At 38.2% G+C, this 23,734-nt stretch overlaps 1 protein-coding gene across 4 annotated transcripts in view; it reads left to right on the forward strand.

Moving 5' to 3' along the window:
• The window catches only part of ksr2 (kinase suppressor of ras 2), a 122,425-nt gene that overhangs the window by 27,119 nt on the left and 71,572 nt on the right, over positions 1 to 23,734 (forward strand). For 3 of the 4 annotated variants that reach the window (XR_014877324.1, XM_085181029.1, XM_085181028.1), the window contains exons 4-5: positions 2,281 to 2,316; positions 4,089 to 4,590. Coding sequence is in view for 3 of the 4 variants with exons in the window: in XM_085181029.1 (XP_085037155.1) it covers positions 2,281 to 2,316; positions 4,089 to 4,590 (538 nt within the window). In the remaining variant the exon portion in view is untranslated. The remainder of the gene's footprint in view (positions 1 to 2,280; positions 2,317 to 4,088; positions 4,591 to 23,734) is intronic. The other variant, XM_085181030.1, reaches the window with a different exon arrangement.

Below are 23,734 nucleotides of genomic sequence, written 5' to 3' on the forward strand. Positions count from 1 at the left end.
GTTATTTTACAGCGATTTGATTGGTCAGCGATTTATTACCTGTTGGTCACTAATCTAGAAGATAATTATGCTCAAAATGTAATTAACTGGACTTTTGGTCCAAACGTTTTCATACCAGAGGCATGGCAGCAATCATCTACTCTAACTTATTAATCAACCAAAGACCCAGACAGAGTTTTAATTCATTTGAAAGCCTGACTTTGAGCCTTGTCCACCGTAACTGGAAAACTTAAAAAACAGTTTTATTTGTTGTTATGTATTGTTGACCTGGTGCTTACTCAGAGTTTCTATCTGATTTCTCAGAGTTTTTATCTGATTTAGGGGTCAGCTCAGATAAACACATTATTGTCTGTGATTTTAACATCCATCTAGATAGTCACCTTTCAAAATTTAAAAGAAGCCACCCATAACTTTAATCCCACTCTAGACCTTTTTCTGAGATATGTCATAGAAACTGAAAATGTAACAGTATTCCCAGAAAATCCTCTTTTCTGCTTATCCTCTGTCTGATCATTTCCTAATAACATGTACATTTACAATAATGGATTACTCAGCAGTGGGAAATAAATTTCGCCACAGCAGATGTTTCTTAACCCTGGAGAACCCATGGGGTCAGATCCGACCTCATTGGTTTACTAGGGAACCCATGGGGTTAAATTTGACCCCATGGGTTCTCCAGGGTTAAAGTGTGTAACTAAGTTTATGGATATAATTTCTTTCAAACATATAATTCTCAAACACACACCTTAAAGCAGTTAACTCATAATCTGGAGAGGAAATGGTGTCTCACTATTTTAGAAGATCTTCATTAAGCCTGGTAAAATAGTTTGTTGCTCTATAAAAAAGCCATGTGTAAAGCGAGAACATCTCACTATTCATCATTGATTGAAGAAAAAAGAACAACTCCAGGTTTCTCTTTAGCCAGGCTGACAAAAGGTCAGAGCACAGTTGAGCCAACCATTCCTTTAACGTTAACTAGTAATGACCTCATGAATTTTTCACAAATAAGGTTTTAACCATAAAAAACTACTCGTAATCATTAAAGCATCTAACTAATCATTAGCAGGGGATTTTTTTTTTGGGGGGGGAAGTTTCAATCAGGGTTCACAGATCATTACAATAGGGAAACGGCATTAACGGCATCGGGATTAAAGGCACAGTGATGCTGTGGTTTGAATCATATCTATCTAACACACTCTTCACACACAAAGGTTAACTATAGAGCTCCGTAGCGTTCTGTACTGGACCTATTCTTTTTACATCATACATGTACATCAATCATGCTTTCCTTTGATACTGTCATTAAAAGCCATAGCATACATTTTCACTGCTATGCAGATGACACCCAACTTTATCTATCTATGAAGCCAGATAACACACTCCAATTTATTAAACTGCAGGAATGTCTTAAAGGCATGAAGACCTGGATGACCTATAATTTTTCTGCTTCTAAATTCAGATAAAACTGAGGTTATCCTACTCACCCCTAAAAATCTTATCAAACCATGTATTAACTCTGGATTGCTGCTGGTTTACTTGCCGTTCAAGTATTTAAGAGTTGAATAGGAGGAAGAGCCTTTATCCTCCAGATCCCTCTCCTGTGGAACCAGCTCTCTGTAGGGTCTTTGGTGATGTGTTAGCAACTATTAAAAATTCTCAGATGCAGAACAAATGAATTTATTTAAAGAAAAAAAAAAAAAGACACCCTTGAAACTTGCCATATATTAGATCTCTTGTGTCTTCAGTTGTCTCTTCCCATAACTCATCATTTCTTCCAGCATCTTCTTCATAACATTATAGAAAAGCTGCTCACTACCCCCATCGCCCCCACCCTCCTCTAACTTTTGCAATCTACTGGGATTTTTTATTGCTGATATTTTCGTGGTTCATTTGATGTTGCCATTGTGAAAGTGTGAGCATTTGCATTGCTTATAGTTCCTTAGAGACAATGTCAGATGGAAGAAAAAAAAAATAATGGTACACAAAAAAGAAGAAAGTATGGGGTTGTTGACAGAAAATTTGCATTATTGGTCGCTTGACGGTCAAAAACAATTTTTTTTTTTTAACTGTGAGGTCAAGTTTGTGCACACTTAGTCATGCATGAGATGCTGCATCTGCTTCGATGTACCCAGGATCAATTGTACTTTATGTTTTGTTTTTCTAAATAGCCTTTTGGTTGTGCATTTGGTTGTGTAGATAGATGGATAGAATACTGCACACTATTTCAGTCGTTTCTCTTCCAGATCAATAAACACATTCCTTTTTTGTTTCTTTCTGAAGAACAACTTGAGGAGGATAAATTGCACAATAATGGAGGTAAAGTATTGTCATCTGAACTCAAAAACACTCATTTTGGCTGCTCACTTTCAAGTTTTTTTTTCTCTGTTGATCCTTCTCTGTCATTCAGCTGAAAGTTTAGTTTTAGTAAAAGTCAGCTTGTGTTTTGACTCATGCAGCTTTGCCCTGTTCTGTTTTTGAGCACTTTTCCATTTCTCATTCTCTTCCTCCATCAAGCGATGTTTACTCTGCTCCACACCAGCATATTTGAACACCACTGCTGCTCGTGTGCTCACATCAGATAATGGAAAAAATTTATTTTTCATTGCTCAGATTAATGCAGTTAACTTGTTGTAAATATATGCTTTGCCCTAGGACTTCATCAAATGCTTCAATTAAGACAAAAAATGCTTATGGATATTTTAGTATTACACGCACACGAAGAACGTGCTTAGTTTAACTGCACCCTTTTATTGCAAAAGGCTCAAATTACAAAAAAATAACTTCTTCCTTTAATCTAAGTTGTGTCTTGATATACAGACAGTTTTAGTTTTGGGTTCATTTAAAAAATGTTAGTATTTTTTGTTTTGCAGAGCAATGTTGCATTTTAGTTTTTCATGGGTAGTCTTTTACAAAGCTGTGAGAAACATGAACAGAATTCCATTTATTATTCCATGTAAAATATATTGCACACAGTACTATGCAAAAGCCATGAGTCACCCCTCAAACCTTTGTTTTTTCCAAGGAGTTTTTAGTGATTTTTAAGAATGGTCTTAAGCAATAGTTATCCAGTTTTTTTTTTTTTTTTTTTTTTAAGATCTTTAAATTGGCTGGTTTTTTTCACTCATTTTCAGTGAAGTTCTTGTACCTAAGTACACAAAAGTACATACAGTCATGTAAGGAAATAGGAAAAAAAATCCAGCAAAGCACAAGACCTGACAGAGTCATCAGTTCAGTGGCAACAGAGTCAGAATTTGAACACGTTAACTCAAATTGTTAGAGGTACAGAGCGAGTCGAGAAAGAGGTACAAGAGTGAGTGTCTACAGCCGTCTATAAACATGTTGGAGACTCTGTCATGGTTTGGGGCTGCATTTCAGCCAGTGGTGTATGTAATGTTTTTTGGAATTATGAATGCGGAAAGTACGGAAAGATTTTGAGCCAACATGCAGTACTTTCTGAACATGGCCTTAGAGCTGTTATATATCAGCTTTATTTTTCATCATAACAGTGATCCCAAACATACTGCCGAAGCAGTAAAAGCATACCTGGATAGAAATACACACAATGGAACATTATCAGACATGGATTGGCCTCTCCAGAGCCCAGAGCTCAACATTACTGAAGAAGTGTGAGAGCAAAAAAAGTCACCATCCACAGAAGAGCTTTGAATGTCCTTCAAGAAGCCTGGAGAACTATTCCTGAAGACGAACTGCTTAAGAGAGTTCAGGCTGGGTTGAAGAATGAACATGAAGCTTGTTTTATTTGTACAAACTCTGTTTTTGCCTTATATCTTTTGATGTTTGTTGTTGGATGAGTCAATGAATCACTGCACCTATTCCACTTTTTCCCAGCAAAAAATAAAGAATTGAGGGATGGCTCAAGACTTTCGTACAGTACTGTAGGTGGATATTGAATTGTAGACGGATATCTCCAAACCTGGACAAACTAAACCAAAACTATTTGCATGAGTTGAAACCACTACGTGCAACTAAAATATGTTATTTTGTTATTTTTGTAAAATTGTGAAAAATGTATTTTAGCAACATGTCACAACTAGATGTTTGTCTCTGTCTTTGTGGACTTTCAACAGGGAGCCAGACCAAACAGGACTGGTCCATTCAGTGGCCCACATCAGAATCTGGCAAAGAAAACACTCCGGTGTGCCAGCCAGAGGCCAGTCAGTGGATTCGGTTCCAGCTCTCTCAAAGCCCCAAAGTCCAGTCCAAGTACAACCAGCACATGTGCCACAGCCCACAGGCCCTGGCCCCCCCTTTGTATGCCGATCGACTCACTGTCGACAGCCCCTCTTCAGGGCTCTTCCCTCCCTTGGACTCTGGTCATCGCTCCCTGCCCCCATCACCCCGCCAGAGGCATTTTGGTCACAACCCTCCTCGGACTCATTTGGTGGTCAACACCATGACCCCACCTGGCACTCCTCCCATGCGGCGAAGGAATAAGGTGAAGGCCCCAGGAACACCACCTCCGCCAAGCCGCAAACTTATCCATCTTTTGCCAGGCTTCACTGCTCTGCACCGCAGCAAATCCCATGAGTTCCAGCTGGGGAACCGCTTGGATGAAACACAGACACCAAAGTAAGTTTTGTGCTTCTCTGGATTTTTAATGGCAAATAGTGACAGCAATTTTGGAGCACTGTGTGTGTTTTTGAGTGAATACAGAGGTTATTTTACTTCTAGGCTTAAGAAGTTGGTATTTAAGTTTATCATTCCCAAACCATGGGAGAAAACAAATTAGATTTTATTAATGTATTCCAAAGTGTTGTTTTGGAATGTTTGCAAATGAGCCTCTATATGGAAGTTTTGGGCATCAGAACCAAGGATTAAATATCATTTAAAGAATTCTGTGACTAAGCAATAAACAATTAAGGGCTGATTTATGTCAAGTTAATCCACTGAATGAATGTATTATTAAATATATAATTTTTGCCTGTGACTTTACTTTAGACACTATAGTTTACCCTAATAAAAATAAGAAAGTAGCAGAAACAACATAAAGACGATAACAAAATGTAACCATCTGTGATTAAAACACAAATAGGCAATTCCTTTATGAGCTATTATTACCACATTTATGGAATGAATTACTGTATTTTTCAGACCATAAGGCACACTGGATTAGAAGACGCGCTGTTTTCATACATAAGGCCCACCGCATTATAAGGCACATTAAGCAAAACAAAACAGTCAGATAAGTCAAATTTTACTCAACTCATTCTTCTTGCTCCCTCTGCTTCCGTACCATTGATTCATTAATGTTGAATTCTCTCGCAGCTGCTGCGTTATGACTAACCTCGTATTGTGGATGGATTATCTCACTTTTTCCTTTTGACTGAAGTTTGGTCCGTTAACAGCATCCTGCCATGCGATTGCATTTGTCCCTGACCATCGGGAACCCTCACGTTAACTTTTATTGAGTGGAAAAAAGTTAACGTTCATCCTCCAGCTTCACTGTTTGTGTTATGCTAACATAGCTGTGTGCGAGCGATCATGTAGCACATCATTATATACCAGCTAGTCCAACTTCAGTAACCCTACAAACGTTACTGCTGTTTAATTTTCTGTCTTCATTTATGTTGGACGTGATAGCAGAGCTGTACGTTTAAATTTTTTCAGAAATCTCTCAGTCAGATCATGTTTAGGTGGAAACTAGCGAGCTAACTTTCTGCTAACTTCTAACTCCGTTAAATTTAATAAATTCTGTTTTCATGGATGCCTGGATGTTAAACTTCATTGTTACGCCTAGTAAAGCAGCAACACTGATCATTTTATTAAAGATGAAAGAATTTAGACAGTTTTTAACTCTCAGTGATGCCGCACTGCTCGTTTAACTTTGGGACCTGAAGCAGACTGAGTTTTGGACCCAGATTACTCTGCGAGGCTCTTGACTATGGAGCCGTAATGCTATGACAATCCATCAAGCAGTGCAGCTTCGTAGCTTCCCAAAGTCATAGTAAAACATTTTCTGACAGAATTTTAAGCGCCGTGTACCACATAAAATCGGTTCGAGGTCTGTAAGCACAGAATTCATACATAAGGCTCACCGGATTATAAGGTGCACTGTCGGGGTTTTTTTTGAGGAAATTAAAGGATTTTAAGTGCGCCTTATAGTGCAGAAAATATGGTAATTTAAACTTTTACACAACAGTTTTCAGCACAGCATGAAAAGAAGGGACTTTACACCTAGTATACACTTGCAGCTGGTGCACACTGCATTTTGGTGTTGTTTTGCTTTGTCATGCACTTCTTGATTTTTGTTACCTTCATGAAGCAATATGAGTCTATGACTGTGTTGTGTTTTATGGCCATTTCAAATATATATCAGTATAAGGACTCCGAGATACTGATTGCAAAGAAGATGCAAAGAGCCACTTTGTGATTGCTTTGCTTTGTGTTGACTTCTCTTCTTCTACTGCTATTTTTTGTTTCCGAGTGGCAACACCTGTCATTCAGGGGAAGAGTCCAGTGTGCCCTGTGCGCCAGTTTAAATGCTTATGAGGCTGTGGTGAAGTCACAGTTGGCGCATTCAAACCTATATACTAAGCTTACTAATCAAAAACATATGGATTGCAGCTGTCTATCTTGAAAGCCTGACCAAGATCCTACATGTGTCACTATATGGCACCTGAAGTGTTTTCAGTATTTTTTGTATGTTTGTCAGAGTCAAATGTTTCAGATAATCAAACAAATGTAAATATTATACAAAGATAACACGAGTAAACACAAAATCCAGTTTCTAAATGAAGACGTTTATTTAGTAAGGGGGGAAATCAATTCAAACCTACATGGCCCTTTGTTTGCAACAACTGACAATGAGTCTTTTACAGCGCTGTGGAGGAATTTTGGCCCACTCATATTTGCAGAATTGCTGTAAATTATTGTATCTCTCATTTCTTCCTGAATTTCCTTTGACACCGCCATAATGTCTGGTTTTTGAGTTTCTTTTAGTCTACTTCACTTGGTCCTATTTCAGTGATTTCTTGATTGTCAGATATAGTTCACAGATACAAATGATATGGGTTTCAAAACTATATTATGCTGTTTTACAGACAGTCAAAATGCAAACAGCAGTTTTGAAGCTGTATGATGCCATAGGAGATAAAAGGATTGATAATGTTGCATATTCACACATCTACTTAAACTGATAAAGGCAGTGTTACATCTAAGCCATTTAAAAGTATTTATTTTCACAAATGTGAAAACTTGTGATAGGGTTTTAGGGATTTAATCAGTACCAGGAGAGGAATGTTAATATTATATTTTGTTTGCAAGGCAGATGACAATGAATCAAATGCAGAATTAGGTGAGGCTTTGTTTTAATTTAGGTTTGAAGCTTCATGGCTCCTATTTCACCAAATTGTTTCAGTGTAAAAATGATCTCAGTGATAATAGTCTAAGGTAGCAGTGGTCAGCTAATTTCACTTGAAGCCCTGCCTGAAGCGAACATTCAGAGATGCAGTCCTGTCCTCCCTCTGCTCTGTACAAAGTCTCAAAATGTAATTCCATCTGATCCAAGAAAGGAATGGCTTAGAAGGGAGGTTAGGACCATACCTTTCCTTTAGCAGTTTTACTGGAACTTAATCTTCCACCAGACCCCAATCAGATTAATTCCTGGGAGGACATCATTGCCTATAAAGGACCAACGGCCTGTCGGTAGAGATAAGGGGCCTTCGGGCTGAGTTCCTGACTGGCCTTCCCTATGTCTGGTGCTATGCTGATCAGATTTGGTCACAAACAGGGTCCACCACTGCTTGGTAATCAGGAACCAGAGTCTGCCTCAGGAGAGCTGCACTCATTTTGATAATACCATTAGATGACAGTGCCCCATCACTGCTACACTTGGTAAGTTAATATTTTAGAGCTGTCCTCTGCTTTTATGATGGCCATCTGGGTTATATGTGGTGTGGGCCTGGATGTAGACAGGGCTGCATCCACAATATCAGTGGGCATGGCTGTGTGTATGTGTGTATCTGCTTGGTGACGACTGGATCATAGCTCCAGTGAATAGGCTCAAACGGCATTAGAGAATTGATTACCGGTCCCAAAGCAGTGATAAACTGCAGACTGTGAATTGAGCTACTCTAATCAATGGAAAATGTATGCCTGGAAATGTTGCAACTCATTGAGACAGGGCAGATTTGCTGGCTTCTCTGATAGCTTAGTACCTCTCCTAATACATCATAATTGGATGCAGAATGGTGCTGGCAAGCATCAGGTTGGTTTTTCGTCTCTGGAACTTGTTTCTTTTATGTCTGTATGTGCAAGGAAGTAGTAGGTATCAGTTTGTTTTTCTCTTCCTTGATGCAAAGGAGACTGAAGACTGAATCATACACTTTATTTCTTAAATGCTGCATCACGATTCATCATGTGGTTTTTCACTTAAAGATTTGGGAAGATGAGAATCTTACAAATATTCCACCAAAGGGAAAAACCTTGATAAATATACGTAAAATATCACGCAAGTTTTTTTTTTGTTTGAAGCTAAATAAAAAGCTTTAAAATCTTTAAAAAAAAATCTTTTTGCTATGCTCTTTCCATACTTCCCACATTGCCCCCTGTTACTAGGATTTTAATAAGTGCATAGTGCTCCTTGGGTTCTCATTTTCTTGTGCTTAATTGCCTGGCAATGTGGCCAGGACGCAATAGGCAGGGATTACCCTCTGACCCCAAGAGACATTATTCTCCCTTCATCTTAATGAGATATGGGCTAATTTCTCATTATTACTGCACAAAGACAGTGCAGCTGAATGTGCAAGACTGCCCCCCCTCCCCCACACCATACTTTGTTGAAAGAAAACTCGAGTTTGGTTTTGACAGATATGATATGATAGATAAGGGGGATTTCAATGAGTGAAAATGTGAAGAGTTCCTCTTGCTATCTTTTTTTTTATCTTGGATGCAATCAACTATAACCATTAACTCAGAGATAAAGATTTTAAAAAGGAGATAAAACATGGATATGAATGGAAAGTAATCATATTCGTCTTTCAGCATTTTTCCTCATGTTCATCTTGTGTTGTCGTCATCACAGTGTGAAAGCAAAGTTGTATTAATATCTGAGTGCTTTCAATTTCAAGATATGTTTAGTGTTATTCTTTTTTGGCACATATATCATCTAAAATCATTTAGAAATGTTTTTGCATTGTACACGTTCTCTAAAGTTGGCTTTCGAAGCATCTTGATATCTTTTCTAATGTATATTAGCCTCCATTTCCATGTTTTTAATTTTTTCACACGATAGGTTTGAGATACTGACATTTTTGCAATCATGGTTTGAAAATTGATCCCGAATGCTTTTTTTCATCGAAAAGCTCAGCAAATACTGTGGTCTGCTGGTGTGGACGCTCGTCTTCTGCTTGATAGCTTTGTCCTTCTTGGTTTAATGTGTTTGTCTGTGTGATAATGTGTTTTCCTTTCAGCTTGCAGTGAACCACAGGATGGTTTCTATCCCTCCATAGAAATAATGAGCAAATTGCCTCCTTACCGATGTGTATCTATGAATTCAAGAAACTCTCACCCTGGAATGAAACCGCTGCCAATTTTGCAAGTCATAATGCATAAGAGAGGGAAACTTTCTCCTTTTGGGGAAATTGGAGTCTTCTTTCTCACCACCTGTCAAGTGCTAGTCCAAATATATTCAGTCATTGTGTAGAAGTGATTTTGTCCTGTGTCTCTTGATGCAGATGGCTTGCTAGCTGCTCACTGCCTTTGCTTGTAGGCGTTTTCAACTGGTAATAAGGTCATTTTTGGCAGCTTAAAAAACAGAAAGCTCTAAGGATGCTAATGAGGTGTCGATTCAAAGCAGAATTATTAGAAAACCAACTCATTAACATTACAGAGAATCGTTTTGCTAAGAGGTATGGCTCAACAGTGACATAAACATTACCTTCCAAGAAGAATTAAGGATGGAAAATAAGTGTTTTGCATTTTAACAGATTCAACACTTTTGCATTCCGCAGATAGTTTTTCAGCTAATAGGCCGTTAGATCAAAAAATGTGTGCCGTTCATGGACAAACAACAGTGTTGTGTCTTTAAACACGGCTGCAGCTGTTGTCTCCAAGAAGAGACCTTTGTTTTGCAAAAGGAAGCCACAAAATGACAAAGCGTGTATCAAAAACAGGCAGATGTGTTAATATGTAAATGATATCAAGCTAAATAGAAACACGTCTTAATTAAGGTAATAATTTCATTATGCAAATAAAAGAACAAGGAGGCACTGCTCACAGACATTTAATAATTGTCCTGTGAATACCAAGAACTTCCTCCAACTACTAAAGCTTTTTTGAGAAAAAAAGCCTTATATTATTTATTTAAAAAAACAAACCAACAAGCACAAAACCCCCCCAATTAAATGCTGCATTGAAAATGTTTAAAATTCATCACTAAATTCAGTTGAAACCAGTCTTTTGGCATCATGCAGTAACACTAAGATGACATTATAGTTGCATTTAAATGAGTCTTTCTGATAAGTTGCACTTCATAAAAGCAATCAAATGGAACTCCCACACACTGTCTCGCTTACTGCTAGAGTATTAATTAAATTAAGTTTCGGTCTGTCTGACCTTCAGTCAGGTGCCCAAAGATTTTGTATCAGATCTGCAGTGAAGCAAAAACCCATGTTTCAAACTAATTTTGTCACAGTCTACGGCAGGGAGGTAACTGAGCGATCAAACTCTTTTCCAGGCACAGAGTAGAGAAAAGGACACAGATGTGGATTACTTCTTTGTATTTTCACCTGTATTGCTGCTTTGTTTGAATGAAAAATCAATTACTGTGGTGATTAAATACTAAAAAGTGACTTGCTCATGTTTTTCCTGTTCGAGGTTTTTTAGTAAATGACAGATTATGAGACCTAAGAGTTGAATTGAAACCAGGGACTTTAAAAACCATTGAACAAATTAAAGTTAGAATATTTTAGGACTATGTATGGTTTTTTTTTTTTCAGTATTTATCATAAAATAGGGGGTGCTGAGTGGTACCAGCAGCCCAAATAGACTGTATGTTACTCCCATTTGAGAAACACTGCTTTAATGGAAAATGAAGACATAATGAAAATCTTGTAATGTTTCTTCACATCTTTGGAGACAGATGTTGAACAGATACCTTTTCTTCTTTTGTATATATGGCTACGGCTCTGTTTTATCAGTGTAATGTACAAATAGATCTTCAGGCATGAATTTAACAAGTAGAATAATCATGACAGTTAATGCATGATAAGAATGATACTTAAAAAGAAGTGACCTTTCTATTACCATGAAAAAGTTCAGATCTACATTGACATCATAGGTCTGTACAGTAGCGGTTTTAGATACGGGCGACACGGGCGGTTGCCCGGGGCGGCATCGTGGTGGGGGCGCCATCACCGGCATCGGCAAAAAAAAAATGCTCGTACTCATGCTGCCCCGACGTCAGCCAGCGCATATTGGGAATGGCATAGGCACCGATTGGTTTTCTATTGCCCATTTGCTGGGAGTAAGGGCTCCCTTCGTTTGCGAGGAGCGCCTGCTGCTTGTGACACAGGGAAGAGGGGGCGGGGCGGCGGGGGATTTTCTAACCGCAGCATCTAATAACCAACTCGCAAAGTAAAACAAAATAAAAACAAACCAACAAACACAAAAACACCAGACATTATAATACAGACTTATAATTTTCACCGATGTTTTTTTTTTTAATTTTATCTGTGTTTTTTTAATTCTATACACGAAAACTGAGCGCGAGAGCCCTCGGCGCGCCTGCTCGCTGCTGAAGTCAAAGTAAACTTTATTGTCATCTCCGCTACAGTCCAGTATATAGAGAGACGAGACGACGAGGCTCCAGTTACAGCAGTGCAAGTAAACAAACAATATATATAAGAAGAGTAAGAAAATAAATATACACGTTAGGACTCGGGCTAAAGGGATCAATAACAATTTAAAATGTAAAATTTACAGTTTGATGATTTAAAGTCTCACACACAACCCGTCGAAAGGGGCGGTGGGCCCTGCTGCTTCCAAATAGACCACATTTCATTTATAATGTTGTAAATCCAAGTCCATTATGGATTCATGATATGAATCCTGGGTTGTGTGAAATCTCAGAAATGCACCCTAGACAAAGTGAATCTGTGAACTAAGGTATAGGTGTGTTAGATCATGTTGTGGTGACCCTCGGGTTGAGGGATGGGTGTTCATACTGGAGTGCAAAATTAAAACCAATGGAAGATGGACAAGAAAAGTTCAAAGCCATCAGGTCCTCAGTTTAGAAAAAAGAGAAAAGAAGAGGAAGAGAAACGAGTAAAAGATACAGGTAAGCAGATGTATCATTGGATAATGGCAGGTCATCCTGAAACAATCAGAATCAGAATACTTTATTAATCCCTAAGGAAATAATGTGCGTTACAGTTGCTCCAAGAAGAAATGGTAAAAATAGTAACAGTAACAGACTAAACTCCAAACAATACATTATGTTACAGTTTTTAATATTAATTAGTCATTGTTGATTTTCCTGTTCTCATTGTATGATGAATTATGATGGCTGTTAGGTAGCCGTTTGCATACTATGCATACTCTCTCTCTCTTCATATGTGTGTGTACAACAGTTTTATGTTAATGTACAATCCTTAATATGTTTTGTATGTGTGTGTGTGTGTGTGTGTGTGTGGGGGGGGGGTGACCACTCCCTCTGGGTGGTCGCCCTGGGCGAACACTCCCTCTGGGTGTTCGCCCAGGGCGCCACACAGGCTAGGACCGCCACTGGGTCTGTATTTAGCCCTAAAACATTTTTTGCATTTGTTTCACTTTTTGAAAACAGATATCTTAGTGAGCAAACCAAAACAGTTGTTCAAGCTGAAAACAATCGCCTGAAGCAAGAAGAGTTCAAGTAGATATATTAGTTTTACAGTAAACTCTCCTGTTTACAGCTTTTTTTCCTCTTCTATATTAATTTGTGATGACTACAAAGTAGCAAAACGTATTCCCTCTCCAATAATTAATGAGTTTATTCTTAGCATAAAAAAATATGCTGAGTCCAGGGATGGTGCCAAGTTTAGGGGAATTAGGGAAGTAATTAGTTTGAAATTTGTCGGAGTCATTCAGTGTACACTATGTACAATAGTGTACAATAAATATGCATATAGAGTAGAAGAAGACAGTGTTAATATTAATTCTCATTTGTTATGCTGCTTTTTATCACCACGAGCAGATGTTTCCTTGTAAGTTTCTTGCTTTAGACATGACATAAATAAATAAATGATCAAAATACAAAATGAATTAACCTCCCAGCTAAATACATTACCAGTTTAAAAACTTTGGGACTTGTGTAAAATGTAAATAAAAACTGAACAATGCAGTGATTTGCATATCTCATAAACCCATGTTCTATGTTCAAAAAAATAGTTTGGAAGATGTAAGGTCCTAATTTAAAGGAGCACACTTGGTTAAAAGATCAGAATGATAGGGAGATGCTAACCCATTTAGTCACTTAAAAAAATGTTAAAATCTATTCAAAAACACACTGGGAGCCAGTGTAAAAGGGCCAAAATATTGTATTGTTTGCCTGTGGCTGTTAGGAGTTGAGTTGCCACATTTTGAACAAACTGTGGACTAGAGGCTATTCCAATAATAAAGGGTGGATGAAGTGAAGTAAGCAGAGGAGAGAAACTTCTTATCCTTCACAATTTATATTAAACAGCATTTCTTTGTTTATCAAATGTGAAACTGCTGTGAAAAAGCAGCCTCACACCCTTGCAAGGATGTTTGGGAATTTTCCAGAGGGCCAAGATCTTTAAACAAGGAGTGAAGTTCAGAAGGTCTGAATAGAGTACCCCTTCTGTTTTTCATTGATTCACATTTAAAAAATGTAACAGCATCCACAATTTTATGTCAGTGAGACATCCAGCAAGACATTTTGAAATCAATGGAAGTAACTCATCTGTAAAAAGTTGGGTCACGGCCGTATTTACAACTGTGTAGCATCCCCTGTTCTTTCAGATTATGTGAACATCTGGGACATGAAGAGACCAGTGGACTTTTGCGAAAGGAATATTATCCCATTCTTTACTGATAGAGAATTTTCACTGCTCAGTCCTGGGTCTTCTTTGCTGTATTTTTTCTTTAGTGATGTGCAAACAGTTTTAATTTGGTAAAAGGTTTGGACTGCAAGCAGACCATTTTAGCATGTGGACCCTTCAACTATTAAGCCATGCTGTTGTAATAGATGTAGTATGTGGTTTAGCATTGTCTTGCTGAAACATGCAAGACATACAGTATATGTTATGCAAGGCCTTCCCCCTACTATCTGGATTAAAGCATATGTTGCTGTAAAACCTGTATATAACTTTCAGCAGTGGTGATTTTTGGAAGAGCTCCTGAGCCTATCCAGTGATTTCCATGACAGAACCGTGCCCATTTTTACTGCAGTGCAGCCTGAGGGCCCCAATGTGCTTGAGACGTATCGCTCTCCTCAAATTCAATATGTGCTAATATTTTTAATGAAATGGTAAAATGTCTCAGTTTAAACATTTAATGTATTCTGTGTTCCTTTATGTTTAAAATATGAGTTTATGAGGTTTGTCAATCATTTCATTCTGTTTTTATTGACATTGTTCTTCATGCCCTAACTTTTTTTTTTTTTTTTTTTTTTTTAGCTTTGGGGTTGTAGAAACCATAATATGCTGCCTGTCTGTCAAATAATGTGTACTTGATGTCAACACATGCAGCTTGGAAACCCATTTTTCAAGACAGAATTTTCCACAGAGAGGGTTAAAGAGCACCACTGTATCAATACAGTGGCAATATTACTGTTTGTTTTGCTGTGATAACTGAAATGACTCCTAGTGTTGCTGGTAAATTGCCATCAAACCACTGTTAACCTTACGTGACATGATTGAATATGTGCAGCATCAAAATCAATTTTAAATTACATATCAAAAAGAGTGGCTCACCGGAGGTTTCTGAATTTTCTTTTTCAATCGGCCTCGTCGTGCACATATATCCTTGAGAGACAGACATAGATAATTAAATTTTTCGTGTTAGCATACTTAACATCTTGTCAGCTAGGTAATCCTTTTTTAATGACTCCATCATTTGCCCCTTCATATACAAATCTGACTTTGAAATGTGAGAGCTGGTTTCTACTGACCTGACTGAAAACACAGACTTCCACAAACATTGTAGGTGATGCTTACACACACATCTCAAGTGTTCTAATCATTATTTAATGTCTTTTACCTGGATATTCCTGTTGTCACTGTTAAATTGAGACACCTAAATCGTTACCACTATCAAATAATAATGATTTAAAGATAATATAGATTATATTTTATAGTATCTTTGCATTTATTACAAAGAGATACTGGATAAAAGGGGGAATGTGGGAAAAGACCCTTTTTTGCCTTCTGAACTGCTCAGTTCTTTGTGACAGAGATTAAACAAGTCACAGTAAACAGTTCTCAGAGATTTTAATCCATACCGGTATGTTAACATCACAGAGTTGATCGATATGTTTTTGGCTGTACATCCATGATGCCAGTCTCCTGTTACCGGTACCGGTTCGTGAATCATTTGGTACTGGGTCACGAGAGTTGAGGCTCCGGTGTGAAATTTATGGTTTTCAGGGTTTTTATCGTTATTTTGTTATCGTGTTTTATCGTTAACTCGGTTTCCCTGGGTCTTTTCCCGTGTGTTATGAATAAATCTTCATAACATAAAGTAGTTTTACTTTGTTGCATTAGTCCGCGACACCTTAAAGGCTGGTCCGTGAAAATATTGTCGGACATAAACGGGTCTGTGGCGCAAAAGTGGTTGGGGACCGCTGCTTTACTGGACTGACATCTAGTGACTGTAGAGGCCATGTGACTACAGTAAACTCTAAATTGTCACTATTCAAGAAATGACTCAGAGATGATTTAAGCTTTGTGATGTGGTACATTGGCTGGGTCCACTGTGGTCATAAAATGATGGAACTGGTCTATAACAATATCCCTAAAGACTCTGGCATTTAACCAGTGTTCTGTTGGCATTAAGGGTCCCAAAGTGTGCCAAGAAAACATCTCCCACAACAATACTCCACCATCAGCAGCTTGAGCAAGGCAGGATAGATACACACACAAATATTGATCCTACCATATGAATTTTGCTGCAGAAATTGAGACTCATCAATTTTTTCCCATGTGTATTGTTCAGTTTTGATTATTATGAATTGTAGCCTAGTTTCCTGCTGTCAGCTGAGCTCATGTGATATTCTACTGCTGTAGCCCATCTGCTTCCATGTGTCGTGCATTCACAGATCCTCTTCTGCAAACCTTGGTTTTACATTAAGTGGCTAGTTGATTTGCTGTCGCCTACCTATCAGCTTGAAGCAGTTTGGCCATTTCTCCCTAGTGTCTGGCATCAACAGACACATTTTTGCCCAGAGTACTGCTGCTCACTGGATGCTTTCTCTTTTTTAGACCATTCTCTGTAAACCCTAGAGATGGTTCAAGGATATCTGTCAAGGAGGAATTCTTTATACAGCCAGATCACACACACATCAAGCAAAATGCAATAAAAAAGTGGTAAATATAGACAAAAAACAACACTAATATTGAGAACATAATGAGTTATTCAAGTAACATTGGAAGTTGGGACAAATGAGTTTTTGAGTCTGTCCTGTGCATTGGCATACAAGTATCTGCAACAAGGTGGAAGGAAAAGGTTTTTTTGGTTTGTTTGTTTTTTATAAGGGTGTCTAGGAAAGCCAGAAACAATGGGCCTTCTTCAAGGTGTCAGCCTTGTACAGATGAGGAAGATCATTCAGGTTCACATGTGCGATTTTACGATACATTGTAACTATATCTTGAAGTCTGTTTTTGTTCTTTAGGTTCAGCGACCAGTATGACAGTTGTGTGGACAAATCCCACAACCTCAGCGGCTTCTACTCAGCTACTGAGTAGCTACTCAGAGCAGCTACTCAGAGCAGCACGTCAAGCATGCCACGTTCAAAGTAACTGAAATAAACCTCTTACCCATTCTGATACTTGATTTGAAGTTCAGGAGGTCGTTGTACCTAACAAAGTTTGTTGTCGACTGTATGGCCATGCTATTAGAGCCCGACCTAAATTTCTGCTAAAATGTTATGTGAAGATCATTACAGTTTTGCTTGAGCTAAAGTATTTTGCTTCTACTGTATGAAGGTTTCAACAGCCTTGATGCCAATGTTTGACCACAAATGACTTATTCTTATTTATTCTTATTTATCTCGCTTACTGTTTGTGAAATACATATAAAAAGTTTCTGAGATTCTGTAAGAGTTCTTGGGTTCCTGCTCTGACAGGGTTTCTTTTTTTTTTGTTGTGAAAAGATAGTGTCTTGGGAGCATTGAGAGAGACTTGAGAGATTACAAAACACTTTAAAAAGTAGTTTCTTACTTTTTGCCAAATTATGTTGGGTTTTTTTGTATAGGGTTCTAATTATCCATGTCTGCAAATCCTTTGGTAAACAGTGAAAGTACCAGTTGAGAGGAAAATACACTTTCTTACAAAACACCTCCTGAAAGACATTAGAAACCACAAATTGTTTATATCTCACCACGTAAATGTACGTGCTCGTGGAATACTTTTTTGAGAGTTCTTTGAGACTCGTTAATAGTTTTACTTAGAAAACATAAGTGTGCCGGATATCCAGGACCACTTAAACTTTAATTTCTATGCAGGAGTGCAACAGCAATTTCATTTTGCTTATGTAGCACCCTGTCTATCTCTCTTCCTCTCCTCACAGTTATTTTACAGCATCCCCCCCCCTCTCCCTCTCTCCCCCCCCCCCTCTCCATGCCCTTTCAAAGCAGAGAGGCTCTTTGGGCTGGAGTGTCAATTAATGAACCTCGTTGTCTATGTTAATGAGTAGTAACATTCGTGCGTGGAAAAGGCCAAGTGAGTTGTTCGTCTGTCACAGTCCCACTTGGCGCGTCATACTAAGATCACTCTGGAAAGTGGGTGTGTTTGTTTTTTCCAATGTCTCTTGTCTTGCCTTCGCACTGCCAGTAGAAATGGTAATATCCTATAGTTAATGCCACCTTATGAGACTTCCACAGCTTTTTGAATGTTAAGCACTTTCTTATTGAATTGGATGTTTGCTAATAAATCACATGGTGCCGGGGGTTTGCATGATTCACCCTCTGCTTCTCTCAGGGTAATTCTACCATGCAACACTCAGGGGAAGCAAATTTGCATCCTTTCCATGACTAATTTAGCTGTTTGCTTTCACTGAACTGGTGTACACACCATATATTTCGCTCCCCTTTCCTTTCCCCTTTCGTTCTCTGTTTCCTTTTCTTTCTCTCTTCACCCCTTTCATTATGGTTCCCTTTTGAACCGCTGTCAATGTGTTATTTTTCAGCCATCCATAACATGTACCAATCCTGTCACAAAATAATGTTTTATTGGGTTGAGTTCTATCTGCAGTTCAAAGAAAACTGCAGTATAGTTGTGATGATCAAGTGTTGAACATTAAAAGCTTTTTTCATTCATGAACTCCTGAAAATGTTATGAGAATTAGGAGGGGATGTGTCCAAAGTTGCCCTTTCTCACTTGTTGCACACTACCTTGGGTAACGTCAGAGATGAGATCTAGAAAGACTCTGCCTAGTGTACATGAAGATGCCACCTAGGTAAGGCATGCAGGAGAAAAGTACCACTCATTCACTCACTCACGTAACTGTTATATTCTACCCTGGCTTCTACTGGGCATTTCACAGACTCTATTCTGGTAAACTGGTAGGACTTTTTAATGTCCAGAACAGCTGAGTTGGACATTTAAGCTCTTATTTGCGGCACCACCAGCTCTGTGAACAAATAACCCCTGCAGAGGGCTTAAATATAATCTTTCTTTCAAACTGATATTCAGGTCAGGCTCAGGTTATACAACTGAGTGAACCTCAATTGTATTACCTGAGCTGAAACATTATGATCTCCTCTGGTGTGGTTGCAATTTAATGGATTTAAAGTCAGAATGATATTCATAGAATAGAACTTCATTGACAGAAAACCTACACTCTTTATTAATTCATTTATTATTTATGAAGTCAGGCCAACATCATGTGCTATTGGATTTTGAGATTATTTTATAATATTGAAGTTAAGTGGCTTACATTATGGAAAGGTGCTGTGGAAAACCAGGGGTTGAAATGGCATTAAAACTTTTAAATTGATGTGTTTTCTTGTACCCACATTAAGAGGAAATGACAAACTGGACTGAGAGTAGTGTACAAATTAATTAATTACATTTAAAAGAGGTCAAATATTCTTACAAATTAAATTATTACATTTAAAATACTTTTACAGAAATTGTCATGCTCCAAGCTCTCCGATCCTGTATTTTGAATTTTGTTTTTGGTCATGTTTTGTTCTTTTGGATTTAAGTGTCTATGTTCTGTAGTTGCTTGAGTTTAGTATTTCCTAGAGCCATGTAGTTTTATTATTGATATATATAGTTCTTGGTTTATTGTTCGGTTATGATATGTTGTTTTGTTGCCATTGTTTCATTTCCATGTCCTGTCATCAGTGTCTCCATATTTGTTTGCCTTCTGTCTCTGTTTCCGTGGTTGTCCGGTTTCCCTGTCTTGTCAAATTCAGTCATCTCTAGTTCTGGTCCCTGTGTTTATTCCTTTTGGCCCCACAACATTAAGCACCATTAATATTGAGAACATAATGAGTTATTCAAATATCGCTGGATGTCTTCTGTTTTTTATCCTTTTCTGTTCCCTTTATATTTGTATGGTCTCCATTAGAGATGGCACGATACCACTTTTTTATGTCCGATACCGATACCGATATCATAAATTTGGATATCTGCCGATACCGATATGAATCCGATATAGTGTGTTTTTTAATCAACAAAACGTTTTTTTAATATCTTGCTGCTTTTTGTATAAGTTTATACTCAAGTTTAAATAAATAACAACACTAAAGCTATTCTGTTATACCTGTATGTAAAAAATACACTGCGTCCAAAATATGTCATAGTTCAGCAACACTGATCAATCTAATAAAGTTAAACCTGCTCCATCCTCCCTATTCTGGTATTTTAAAGAGTACTTAGAAGAAATTTTAAGCAACCTAAATAATAGGGTTGCAAACTCCCAGCAAAAAAAAAAAAAAAATAGGGAACCACCCTCCACCTCATGATGCTTAATCGATGTAATCAAATTTAATTTGATGCAGGGGGAAAATGCACAAAAATAAATTATTTTTCAAGAATAATTAAATAGATTCAACATCTTTCTTCAACAGAATTGCAGACTGCACAGATGGTATCTTCCCAAAGGAAAAAGTAGTATAGCTTACTAGGGTATATTAGACTTAACTGTTACTATATACAGTAATGGACTTCTATATATTTTACACAAGATTAAAACTTTGGGTGTAAGAGTCAGATAATTATTTATTAAAAACTAGACATTTTAAATGAGAATAAGAAAGAAAAGTATGTCTTTGTGCCCCCTTTTCCCTGTTCATGCCCTATCGGCCCCCCTGGCTAAACTTTGCCAGATCCGCCCCTGCACAATTACCAGCCGTCAGCTGCGTAGAAAAGGATCCTGGTGTAGAAAGTAATATTAAATAAATTCTAACAACAGCTTATCAAGCTTAAACGTGCTGCTGTTGTTCAGCCGCTGGTTTCCTCTTTCTGGTGAGAAGTGGGCCAAAAACTAAGAAGAGGGACGGACTCGCGACAGAAAAGCCGATCAGCTGATCATTAAGCAGTTTCACGATTGAAGCAGCAGCAGGAGAGAGAGAGAGAAAGAGAGAGGCAGTCGCTCCAGGTATGGTTGTTAAGCTTAACGTGGGAACGCTTTACAGACATTCAGAGATGAACTTACACACTTGCTTTACTTCTCTCTGGGAAAACGTCCTCATAGATGAAATGCTGGTTTGCTAGCAAGGCTACAAATACACACAGCCGCTCTATCACGTGATGCACACTGCTGCTACGTGCTACGGTTATGAGCCGAGTTATGCCGCGTAGCAAGTTTTGTGAGGTGCTTTTTGGATATTTAATGGATCGGATTACATTTTTTATTTCTCGCCGATATCCGATCCAGTAATTTGGGTCAGTATCGGACCGATACCGATACGTAATATCGGATCGGTCCATCTCTAGTCTCCATGTTTGTTTACCTTTTTGTCTAAGTCAGTTTTGCATGTCTTAGTGTGGGCCTCAGTGAATGTGTTACTTCCCGTTTTATTTTGATAGTCTGTTTCATGCGTGCGATGTTCAGTTTTGCTTCCCCTGTTTCATCCATCAAATTCTATTCCTCAGAATGTGTGTTTTGTGTGTTGTGCTGTGTTCCCCAGGTGTGTCCATTCTGCCGTATCTCCTCTTGTGTATATCTCCCTCTGTTCTATCTCTGTGTGCTCCCACATGGTGCTTGTAGCCTCCATCAGGCTGTTCTGTTAGTTCGTTCTAACCCAGCTTAGTTATTTTACTTGCTTTTTGTTTGCTTCACCTTTTTTCGGTAATAGTGCTTTGACTTTTATATCTAAATTCTTTTAATGACAGTAGCAACATTATTCATCCCACTTGCAGGCATCATAATCTGTAGGACCACTATGGTTGCTGAATTGTTTTGATGGAGGAAAGTTTTAAAAATATTCCCCTCTCTGATGCTTTTTTTCTCCCCACAAATTGCACCCTGCCTTTGTCATTTACCATTAAAACAGCTGGAACGTGCCAGTGCATGAACTTTGATGTTAATATAGTGATTTTTTTTTCTTTTTTATAGCATCCGTCCCCAAATTTAACTTTTTCAGCTGAATTCTCTGAAATACAATGACAACAAATCTAGAATCTCAGATCTGCTTTCATGCTGAGAATTCATATATACATAGTTATCACCTTCTTCTAATTCAGGTGAATAATGCAAACTAAAACTACATAATAATTCACAATCTTTAATTAGGAGTATAACATGGCATAAGGTAATATTATAATCCCACAAAACCATTGTCAATTAAATGGGAACAATCCATGAGTTCAGTCATTAAAAAACGAAATCAACTAAGTTTCCAGAGTTGGTATACCTGGAAGTTGGATTAACAAAGCCAAAATATATTGCTTTGTTAATCTCTTGCTTGCTACCCAGCAAAGTGACACTTCCATTCGCAATCTTTGCCTGCTAAGCTGTGACTGGTCAGCTGATTCTCCGAATGAAAGAGCCGTCATTGGGCACAACATCAGAGCTGCTACACGAACCGTAAATGTGGGTGATGGTTCAGAGGTCTGGAACCAGGCTAATCTGGTAATACAGATTGAGGCAGAAGTGCCACTTTTTATGGTTACCTGTAGTTTAATACACCTTGTGCACTGATCTGAAATGAAGGTTATACCACTGACTAGAACTGTGCTTGAACTGTCCAATATGGGATTAGACAACCAATCAGGAACAAAAGTGTATGGTATGTAGCTATGATGTAATTATATGGTCTGTTAGGAATTTTGGATTTGTCTGTTCACATGTTAAACCACAACACTCTTACTGCAGCAGCAACTCCAGTGGTACAAAAAGTGCAGCACTTTACAATTAAGGCAGAAACCTTACTGCTTTGGTAATTGAAGTGAAATTACCCCCTGTTACTACTTTGTTTCATGGGTCGATCTGTTACAATGAAGACAATTTTATTGCTTTTACTTTACGAATACATTTTGGAGTGTTCCCTGAAACTTAAGCTCGGATCGAATCAATGCAGCTGCTCTCCACGCGATCCAATAAGAAATCCAGAACACAGCAATAACCAATAACCTCTGACCCCGGAGGATTATTGGCTCTGCATTTTCTCCGGCGAGTGACGTTCACTGTGGTGTCAAGTGTACTCCACAAGGCTATATATGTCACTGCTGTGAAATAAAATATGTATGTGTGTGGAATAAGAGTGAAGATGCTTTTCTCTGTGGACAAAACCTCATCCATGTTAATCAGGTCTTTGGCCCCTTGGCCATTAATGATAATTCAGGTGAGAGGGGATGTCACCACCAAGCTGTTAAAAGCTAGACGCCCCCACCCATCCCTTCCATCCATTCGCACGTCTATTGGCAATAATGAGTGCTCACGCCAGCCTCGCCCAGCGGCCAGAAATTGGAGTCATGATTATGAATTTATATGAGTGTTTAGGAGTGGAGGTGAGCCAAAATGCCACCGTTGCTTGTGGAAAATGGATTTGTTTAGGCTGATAGTTTTTCTGTGGCGATTTGTGAGCGTGTGGGAGCTTGTTGGGGCGGATAACAGGATTGAAGTAGGCGATTAGAAGTTATCCTTAAAAGTAATTCTTTTCTAAGAAGAGGAAAAAATCACATGTGAGAAATTACCTCATTGTACAAAGGAAAGATTTATTGCAGTTGCGCTGTGCTCAAGGCATTTAGTTAATTTTGTGGGAATCTTGTTTCGCTTTTCCTTTCATTACATGAAGTTTCCTGACATGATCATTAAAGTCTCATTTCAATCTGTTATATGGGAAGATCTAATACTAAGTTTGTTGTGCGGAAATTATGTCAAACATCACTCTGACAGAGACAAAGCAACTAGTGCAGGGTGAATTGACAGCTGCTTTCTGATTTATTAAATAGCAGAGTATGACTGCTTTAGTGCCCAACAACCATAAAGGAAGTTATTACCATCATTTATCATTCTAACCATCAAGTGAAGGCTTTCATATCAGTTTTGCTCTCTGATGTTAAAGACGAAACAGATAATATCTGCTGCAGGTCCCACATTGCCC

This window comes from Neolamprologus multifasciatus, chromosome 12 (genome assembly GCF_963576455.1).
Source record: "Neolamprologus multifasciatus chromosome 12, fNeoMul1.2, whole genome shotgun sequence".
In the NCBI taxonomy this organism is placed as follows: Eukaryota; Metazoa; Chordata; class Actinopteri; order Cichliformes; family Cichlidae; genus Neolamprologus; species Neolamprologus multifasciatus.